The sequence below is a fragment of the Ornithorhynchus anatinus genome, chromosome 12 (assembly GCF_004115215.2).
Source record: "Ornithorhynchus anatinus isolate Pmale09 chromosome 12, mOrnAna1.pri.v4, whole genome shotgun sequence".
Taxonomy (NCBI): Eukaryota; Metazoa; Chordata; class Mammalia; order Monotremata; family Ornithorhynchidae; genus Ornithorhynchus; species Ornithorhynchus anatinus.
In genome coordinates, this window is record NC_041739.1 from 59,452,605 (window position 1) to 59,462,433 (window position 9,829).

The 9,829-nt window shown below is 55.9% G+C and overlaps 1 protein-coding gene across 1 annotated transcript in view; it reads right to left on the reverse strand.

The window, feature by feature from the left end:
• FRYL (FRY like transcription coactivator) overlaps window positions 1-2,083 on the reverse strand; it is a 100,964-nt gene extending 98,881 nt beyond the window's left edge. Inside the window, exon 1 of the mRNA XM_029076425.2 lies at window positions 1,984-2,083. Coding sequence (XP_028932258.1) covers window positions 1,984-2,056 — 73 coding nt within the window. The 5' untranslated portion in view covers window positions 2,057-2,083. The remainder of the gene's footprint in view (window positions 1-1,983) is intronic.
• Window positions 2,084-9,829: the final 7,746 nt, after the last annotated feature.

The window sequence follows — 9,829 nt, forward strand, 5'->3', positions numbered from 1 at the left end:
ACTTCCCTGTGCCTCAGTTCCCTCCTCTGTCAAATGGGGACTGAGACCGTGAGCCTCACGTGGGACAGTCTGACGACCCTGTGTCTCCCCCAGCGCTTAGAACGGTGCTCTGCACATAGTAAGCGCTCAACGAATACCAACATCATCATCATCATTTCCCAAGTGCTTACAAGGTGCCGAGCACCGTTCTAAGCACTGGGGTAGATACGAGGCGAACAGGTCGGAAACGGCCCCTGTCCCACCTGGGGCTCACAGTCCTAATCTCCGTTTTACAGATGAGGTCACTGAGGCACAGAGAAGTGAGGCGACTTGCCCAAGGTCACAAAGCAGACATGGGGCAGCGCGGGGAGGATGGAGAGGGGCAGAGGGAGAGTGATGCACGTTTCCAGGCCGCTGAGGGGGGGTCTCAGATTGCCCTGGAGGGGGGCGAACCCGAGGTGTTTGAGCGAATCGCAAAGCCAGAGTCCGAATCGTGTGACGCCGCCCCCCTCCCCAAACCTGAGGTGACTGTGTGCTCGCGATCTTTTGGGATTTTGTACGGTCTGTTTTCAAACTTCTGCCAAAGATCTATCTGGGTCCAGAAAAGCCGGGCCGATCACAGTTAAATGCGGTTTACGACACGGCTGGGAGTGAGGAAACCTGGGTCCCAATCACAGCTCTCCCCCCGGCAGACCGTGACCTTGTCCAAGCTATTCAACCTTTCCAAGACCTCAGTCTCTCCCTCCGAACGACGGGGGTGGAAGGATCACCGGTCCCCAAACCCTCCGCAAATACTGGATTTTCGTCGAGCGTCACCACTTCCTCAGGGGGCTTCGGCCTCTTTAAAGGAAAAGCTAATCAGACGACGACGAGGACGAGGCCGGCTTATGACGCCGGAGCTCTCGGGACAAGCGGCTCAAAAAATACGGCTCGCCCGGTAAATACGGTCCCCGGATGGAATCACGAGGGAGCTCGTCGCCGCCGACCCGACGGGGTCGAGGGAAGGGCGAGGCGGCGGCGGAAGCGGCACGCTGCAGTGGGGTCGGAGAGCCAACGCTCCCCAGTGACGCCGGTTCTGAATATTTGGACCCAGGTGTGCATTTCTGGCTCAAGAAATTACTCACTGGACTTCGCAAATTTACGGGGCAGAATCCGTAGCGGCGGCGGCGGCAGCAACGCGACGACAACACGGCGAGGGCTCGTCACGAGGGCGACCCCGAGCGCGGGCCCAACCCATCCGGCAGCCCCACGGCTCTGGGTCCCGGCCTGGTCCGCGAAATCCGCGGGCGGAGGGCAGCCGTCGCAGCGGCCGGCAGGCGCGGGGCTGGGCGCGGGGACGGGCACGGGGGCCGGTGGGCACGCTTGCCCGCCGTGTGGCCTTGGGCGAGTCACTCCCCTTCTCCGTGCCTCAGTTCCCTCATCTGCAAAACGGGGACGGAGACTGTGGGCCCCGTGGGGGGGCCGCGTCCGACCCCACGGGCTTGCATCCACCCCGGGGCTTAGTACAGCGCCCGGCACGTGGCAAGCGCTACCTATCGCCTTGCATCTACCCCAGCCTGGGTCCAGCCGGACCGGCTTGCATCCACCCCGGGGCTTAGCACAGCGCCCGGCACGTAGTAAGCGCTACCAGGTTACCTCGCGGCTACCCCAACGGCTGCGTCCCACCCGACCGCTCTGCATCCGCCTCAGGGCTCAGCACGGCGCCTGGCACATAGCGAGCGCTTCCCGATTACCTCGCAGCCACCCCAGCCTGGGTCCAACCCGACCGGCTTCCGCTCCAGGGCTCAGCACAGCGCCCGGCACGTAGCGAGCGCTTCCCGGTTACCTCGCAGCTACCCCGGCGGCGCGTCCAACCCGCTCGGTTGGCCTCCACCCAGGGCTGGGTCCAGCTCCCGGCACCCGGCGGGCGCTACCCCATCACCTTGCCTCCACCCCAGGGGTCGGTACGGCGCTCGGCCCAGAGTAAGGCGTTCGGTACGACCCGTTGGGGCTCGGGGTGCTTACAGCTGCCGCTCCACGACTTGAGCAGGGACTTGATGCTTATTTCGAAGAACACGGAGTCCTGGAGGCTGAGCATCCTGGGTCCTCGGCGGCCCCGGGGAGGGGGCCGGTGGTCGGTGGGTCCTGCGGGGGGGTCTCCAGCCTCTCCGGCGGCCCGCACCATATGCGGAGGAGCCAGGCGACGGCGACAGCCGGGTCCCCGCCCCAGACCCCGCCCCCCGGGCCCGCCCCCCGCAAGACACAGAGCGGCCCGGAGAGCAACACACACACACACACAAACACAACCATCACAATCCGGGGCCTCTGCGACCCTGTGCCAAGCGCTGGGGGCGGGGGGGGGGGGATCCCAGGTCGTAATAATGAGGAGGAGGATGACATTTCATCCAATAGTATTTTCTGAGCGCTTACTGTAATAACGTCGGTGTTGGTTAAGCGCTCACTATGCGCAGAGCGCTGTTGTGAGCCCTGGGGGAGATGTCGTCGGTATTTGTTAAGCGCTATGTGCAGAGCGCTGTTGTAAGCGCTGGGGGAGATCTTATATTAAGCGCTTACTATGGGCAGAGCGCTGTTCTCAGAGCTGGGGAGATCTTAAATTGTCGGTATTGGTTAAGCGCTTACTATGCGCAGAGCACCGTTCTAAGCGCTGGGGGAGATATTACGCTGTCGGTATTGGTTAAGCGCCGATTATGTGCAGAGCACTGTTCTAAGCGCTGGGGGAGATACATTGTCGGTATTGGTTAATAATAACAATGTTGGTATTCGTTAAGCGCTTACTATGTGCCGAGCACTGTTCTAAGCACTGGGGTAGACGCAGGGGAATCAGGTTGTCCCACGTGGGGCTCACAGTCTTCATCCCCATTTTACAGATGAGGGAACTGAGGCACGGAGAAGTGAAGTGACTTGCCCACAGTCACACAGCTGACAAGTGGCAGAGCTGGGATTCGAACTCATGAGCCCTGACTCCAAAGCCCTTGGTTAAGCGCTTACTATGCACAGAGCACTGTTCTAAGCGCTGGGGGGGGGGGATCTTCTATTGTCGGTATCGGTTAAGCGCTTACTATGTTCAGAGCACTGTTCTAAGCGCTGGGGGAGATCTGATATCGTCGGTATCCGTTGAGCGCTATGTGCAGAGCACTGTTCTGAGCGCTGGGGAGATATTATATTGTCAGTATTTAAGCGCTATGTGCAGAGCACTGTTGTGAGCGCTGGGGGAGATATTATATTGTCGGTATTTGTTAAGCGCTTACGATGTGCAGAGCACTGTTCCGAGCGCTGGGGAGATGCTATTGTCAGTATTGGTTAAGCGCTTACGATGCGCAGAGCACTGTTCCAAGCGCTGGGGGAGATCTTCTATTGTCGGTATTGGTTAAGCGCTTACTATGCGCAGAGCACTGTTCTAAGCGCTGGGGGAGATCTTCTATTGTCGGTATTGGTTAAGCGCTTACTATGCGCAGAGCACTGTTCCAAGCGCTGGGGGAGAGATTATACTGTCGGTATTTAAGCGCTGACTATGTGCAGAGCACTGTTGTAAGCGCTGGGGGAGATACAGGGTCATCAGGTTGTCCCACGTGAGGCTCACAGTTAATCGCCATTTTACAGACGAGGTAACTGAGGACAGAGAAGTGAAGGGACTTGCCCACAGTCGCACAGCTGACAAGGGGCGGAGCCGGGATTCGAACCCATGATCTCTGCTTCCCAAGCCCGGGCTCTTTCCGCTGAACCACGCTGCTTCTCTATGATAACGTCGGTATTTGTTAAGCGCTTACTGTGTGCAGAGCACTGTTCTAAGCGCTGGGGGGGGGGAGATGATGTGTCTGTATCTGTGATTCTATTTCTTTGGATGGCTAAGAAAAGCAGCGTGGCTCAGTGGAAGAAGCTTAGTACAGTGCCAAGTGCTTAGTACAGTGCTCTACACATAGTAAACACTCAATAAATACTATTGAAGGACAAAGCCCGGGCTTGGGAGTCAGAGGTCGTGGGTTCTAATCCCGCCTCTGCCGCCTATCAGCTCTGTGACTCTGGGCAAATCGCTTCACTGCTCTGCGCCTCAGTGACCTCCTCTGGAAAATGGGGCTGGAGCCTGGGAGCCCCACGGGGGACAACCTGATCACCTTGCATCCCCCGCTGCACTTGGAACAGTGCTTGGCACATAGGAAGCGCTTAACGAATACCAAAATTATCATCATTATTATTCAAAGCGCTGGGGTGGATACAAGGTAATGATCATAACGATAATGACGATGGCATTTGTCAAGCGCTTCCTATGTGCGAAGCACTGTTCTAAGCGCTGGGGAGGATACAAGGTGATCAGGTTGTTCCCCGTGGGGCTCACGGTCTTAATACAGTGCTTTGTGTCCAATAAATACGACTGAATGAATGAATTAATTAATGATGTGTCTATATCTATAATTCTATTTATCTATCTGGATGGTACTGATGTCTGACTACTTGTTTTGTTCTGCTGTCCATCTCCCCCGTTTAGACCGTGAGCCCGCTGTTGGGCAGGGATCGTCTCTGTTGCCCAACTGTACATTCCAAGCGCTTAGTACAGTGCTCTGCACACAGTAAGCGCTCAATAAATACGATTGAATGAATGGACCCCCATTTTTTTTTTAATAGTAATAATGGCATTTGTTAAGCGCTTCCTACGTGCGAAGCACTGTTCTAAGCGCTGGGGAGGATACAAGGTGATCAGGTTGTCCCCCGTGGGGCTCAGTCTTAATACTGTGCTCTGAGCCCAATAAATACGATTGAATGAATGAATCAATGTTGTGTCTATATCTCTGATTCTATTTATCTAATAATAATATTCGTATTTGTTAAGCGCTTACTATGTGCAGAGCACTGTTCTAAGCACTGGGGGAGATACAGGGTAATTGCCCCACGTGAGGCTCACAGTCTTCATCCCCATTTTCCAGACGAGGGAACTGAGGCCCAGAGAAGTTCAGTGACTTGCCCACAGTCACACAGCGGACACGTGGCGGAGCCGGGATTCGAACCCATGACCTCTGACTCCCAAGCCCGGATCTATTTTGACGGTATTCATTCAATAGTATTTATTGAATGCCTGACTACTTGTGTTGTTTCGCTGTCTCCCCCTCTTAGACTGTGAGCCCGTTGCTGGGCAGGGATTGTCTCTAACTGACGCCAAATCGTACTTTCCAAGTGCTTAGCACAGTGCTCTGCACACAGCGAGCGCTCAACAAATACGACCGAATGAACGAATCCCTATTTTGCTTCACAGATGAGGTAACTGAGGCACAGAGAAGTGAAGCGACTTGCCCCAAGTCACCCAGCTGACGAGAAGCGGAGCCGGGATTAGAACCCGTGACCGCTGACTCCCAAGCCCGGGCTCTTGCCACGCTGAGCCACGCTGCTTCTCCGGACATACTCTCAAGGAGGGCTCACAGGTTTAATCCCCATTCAGCCGAGGCCCAGGGAAGGGAAGCGACTTGCCCGAGGTCACACGGCAGAGGCGTTTATTGCTGCACTGTACTTTCCGAGCGCTCAATAGATACGACTGAAGGGACGAATGCAAGTGGCAGAGCCGGGATTAGAACCCGCGATCTTCCGACTCCCAGGCCCGCGCTCTATCCATTAGGCCATGCCGTTCCTCACAGGGTGGCTCAGTGGAAAGAGCACTTTCCCCTCCCCGTCCCTCCGCTCCTCCCCCTCTCCCTTCCCATCCCCTCGGCACCGTACTCGTCCGCCCGACTGTATATATTTTCATCACCCTATTTGTTTTGCTAATGAGATGTACATCGCCTCGATTCTATTTATTTGCTATCGTTTTCATGAGATGTTCATCCCCTCGATTCTATTTGTTGCTGTCGTTCTCGTCTGTCCGCCTCCCCCGAATAACAACGTCGGTATTCGTTAAGCGCTTACTACGTGCCCAGCACCGTTCTAAGCGCTGGGGTAGACACGGGGGAATCGGGTTGTCCCACGTGGGGCTCACGGTCTGCATCCCCATTTTACAGATGAGGTCACTGAGGCACCGAGAAGTTAGGTGACTCGCCCACGGTCACACGGCTGGCAAGTGGCCGAGCCGGGATTCGAACTCATGACCTCTGACTCCAAAGCCCGAGCTCTTTCCCCTGAGCCACGCTGCTTCTCAGATTAGACCGTGAGCCCGTCAGAGGGCAGGGACCGTCTCTATCTGTTTCCGATCCGTCCATTCCAAGCGCGACTCGGTACAGCGCTCTGCACATAGTAAGTGCTCAATAAATACTATTGAATGAAGGAAGGTGTGCGTTCGGGGTGGGGCGGGGGAGAGACAGTGAGAAAGGGCAGGCAGAGGCGTAGCCAGAGAAAAAAACTGAGCTCCTTGCGGCCAGGGAATGTGTTTGATGTTATACTGTGCTCACCCAAGCGCTTCGTACGGTGTTTTGCACACAGTAGGCGCTCAATAAATACGATTAATAATAATGTTGGTATTTGTTAAGCGCTTGCTATGTGCAGGGCGCTGTTCTAAGCGCTGGGGTAGAGAAGCAGCGTGGCTCACGGGAAAGAGCCCGGGCTTTGGAGTCAGAGGTCATGGGTTCGAATCCCGGCTCGGCCACTTGTCAGCCGTGTGACCGTGGGCGAGTCACTTCACTTCTCTGTGCCTCAGTGACCTCCTCTGTAAAATGGGGATGAAGACCGTGAGCCCCACGTGGGACAACCTGATTCCCTCGTGTCTACCCAGCGCTCAGAACGGTGCTCTGCACATAGTGAGCGCTTAACGAATACCAACATCATTATTATTATTATTATTACACAGGGTAATCAGGTTGTCCCACGTGAGGCTCACAGTTAATCCCCATTTGACAGACGAGGTAACTGTTTATTAACAATAATAATAATAATAATAAAGATACGCTCAGAAGAGGGGGCGAGAGATAGAGGGGGCAACACCCCCACCCACTCACCCACCCCCACCCCAGAGTAAACCACCAAGACCTACAAGAGCCTTCTGCCTAACGGACGGGGCGGGTGACGTAACGAGGGCTGGGCCCGCGGCTTCTCAAGACCTCATGCCTCATTTCCTAATTGCGATGCCCACATTTGGGCAGCTGGGTGGGGAGCGGTGCTGGAATAAAAGGATCATTTCAAAGCACAAAGGGATACGTGTACTCGGCGCAGAAACGCGGGCGCTTTCTACGCGAAAACGTCGACTCACGTCACGGAAGCGATCTTCGGCATCCCGCTCCCGTCGAATACACCAACGGGCAGGGTACCGCGCCCGCAGCCACCCAAGGGGGCCCGGAGCCGGTTGCCGGCCTGAGGGAGGGAGGGTGGCTCGCCGCCGCCCCGCGTAGGTACCGGCAGCCTCGTACTTGCCCCGCGGCGGTGGGAAGGTCAGGGGTCGCCCCAGCGGCCCCGGCCTCCCGCCCCTCACCGGACTGCGCCACTGCCCCTCCGGGTCCGTCGGTGCCATCCGGGCCTGCGATCCCAACCCGCCTCGTGCCGCGCGACGGGAAAGGGCGAAGCGGCGGGACCGGGAGGCCTCCGTCGGACGCAGGACAGCGGCCCGCCGGAGGCGGCGGCTGAGCTCGCCAAGGTGGGCACGGCGGCCCCCGGATTCTAGGCCACAAAGAGCCTGAACCTCGGCTCCTTCTCCTTTGTGGGTCTGTTCTTGTCTCGTGTTATTCTACTGTTTTTACTGCTTCATCTCTCCTCGGGTGTCTGGCCCCAGTCCCCTCTCCCCTCTTCATACTTAGAATGTGAGCCCACGAGTCAGTTAATTGCATTTAATGAGCACTTTCTGCGTGCAGAGCACTGTGCTAAGAACTTGAGAGAATACAATAATAATAATAAGACAGACACTGAGGGCCAGGGACCCTGGGAATTAGATCCTCCTTCACTTAGCACGACGCTTCGCACGCTACCCTATCCTTAATAAATACTATTACTGTGGTAAATTCTGCCGAATTGTCCATTCCGAGCGCTGAGTACAGTGCTCTGCACATAGTAAACGCTCAGTAAATACTACTGAATGAAGTTCTAGTACCACATAAGACTTCTATAACGGTAACGGACCAAGCTGCCTCCCAGGGAAGGGTCACAAGCCCCCGAAAGCCGACCGCAGAGAGGGAAATTGATGGCGGGATGGCGGGCTCTCTCGAGTCTCTGGCCTGTTGAACCCCTGAGGGAAACAAAACCATTTCCATCAGGCTGCGGAAACAGCCCTCTGCCCCTCCGCCAGCGTTACTTTTTCTACGCTCCACGCTTATTGAAGCGGCAGAGTGAAGGAGCACTGGTCTATGAGCGGGGACCAAAATAAACACTAAGTCCCTGTCTTCAGGGAGCTCCCGACCTGCAGTGAAAGAACAAAATGTCCACAGATAAGCCAAAGCTCTATCCTCAGCAAAGAGACAGGTGCAGTGGCTAATGTGGGGGGAGAAGGAGAGGGCCCACAGTGTGGGGTGACAACGGGACTGGGAAAGCCCTTCTAGATTGTGAACTTATTATGGGCAGGGAATGTGTCTATAAACTCTGTATATAGCATATTCTCCCAAGCGCTTAGTACAGTGCCACTTGTCAGCTGTGTGACTGTGGGCAAGTCACTTCACTTCTCTGTGCCTCAGTTCCCTCATCTGTAAAATGGAGATTAACTGTGAGCTTCACGTGGGACAACCTGATGACCCCGTATCTACCCCAGCGCTTAGAACAGTGCTCTGCACATAGTAAGCGCTTAACAAATACCAACATTATTATTATTATTATTACAGTGCTCTATAAATACGACCGACTGATTGATTCTGGGAGGGAGAAGAGACCCATCCTGAATCACATCTCCCCACTTGGACCCCAGCGGTCAGACGATTCCAAGCGACCCTTAGGAGACGGGTGCCGGCGACGGTCACGGATCGGGGGCAATTGTCTAACGTGTCGGGGGGCAACTAAGGGGTTCGTGGGGCTCCAGCCCCCTGCCACCTGCTGTCTCCCCTCCCCACAGTGCAAGCCCGGGCCTGCGAGAAGCGAGGAGGGTCTCCCCAAACGCTTGGCTTCCGGATTGGAGGTGTGGAGCCCGCGCACCGCTACAGTCTGCGCCACCCCACGGGCTCACTGAAATTGCCCCGGGGCAGGCGCGGCTCCGGAAATTTACTTCGCTTTCCATAAAGTCGGGGACCGCCCGAAGCTTTAACAAGATTTCCTTCTCGGCCGGTTCCAAAGTTGATGGAATCTTAAATGTTCCCGTGAACTGCATCCGAAGCTTTTCTCACTTGCCCGGCTGAGGCTTGGAGGGGGGCGGGGGGAAGAGGGGTGGGCAATGAGGTATTCAGTCAGAGGACGGTGGCGACCACTCAGCGGACCTCTGTGTGTGTTTTCTTCGACAGCTAAAAGCTCAAGAACACTCACTACTTTGAGGTGACAATGACTTGACATTTGGGGTGAAACGTGAACGTCTCCTCTCTGGGATTTAAGGTGTGTCTGGCTCCCTCCCACAGGAGCTGAGGCGGAGGGGTGAAGGGTAGCCGGCGACCAGGTCCCGCTCAGCTCTAGGCTGGCATCTCTCTCGCCGCTCCATTAATTCCGGGTTTGGAAACCGGCCGCCCAGGATTCTCCTCCCAACCGGGTACTCCTGGGGCTATGAGGAGGCCCCAGTCTGGGACTCGGTCACTTGACGTTCCCCAGAGACAACTTCCCATGATGTGAAGCGGCACGGCCTAGTGGATAGAGCATGGGCCTGGAAGTCAGAAGGACCTGGGTTCTAATCCCGGCTCGGCCAATCATCTGCTGAATGACCTCTGACGAGGGACTTCACTTCTTTATGCCTCATTTGCCTCATCCTGTAAAATGGGGATTAAGACTGTGAGCCCCGTGTGGGACGTGGACTGTTTCCAACCTGAATAGCTTGCATCTA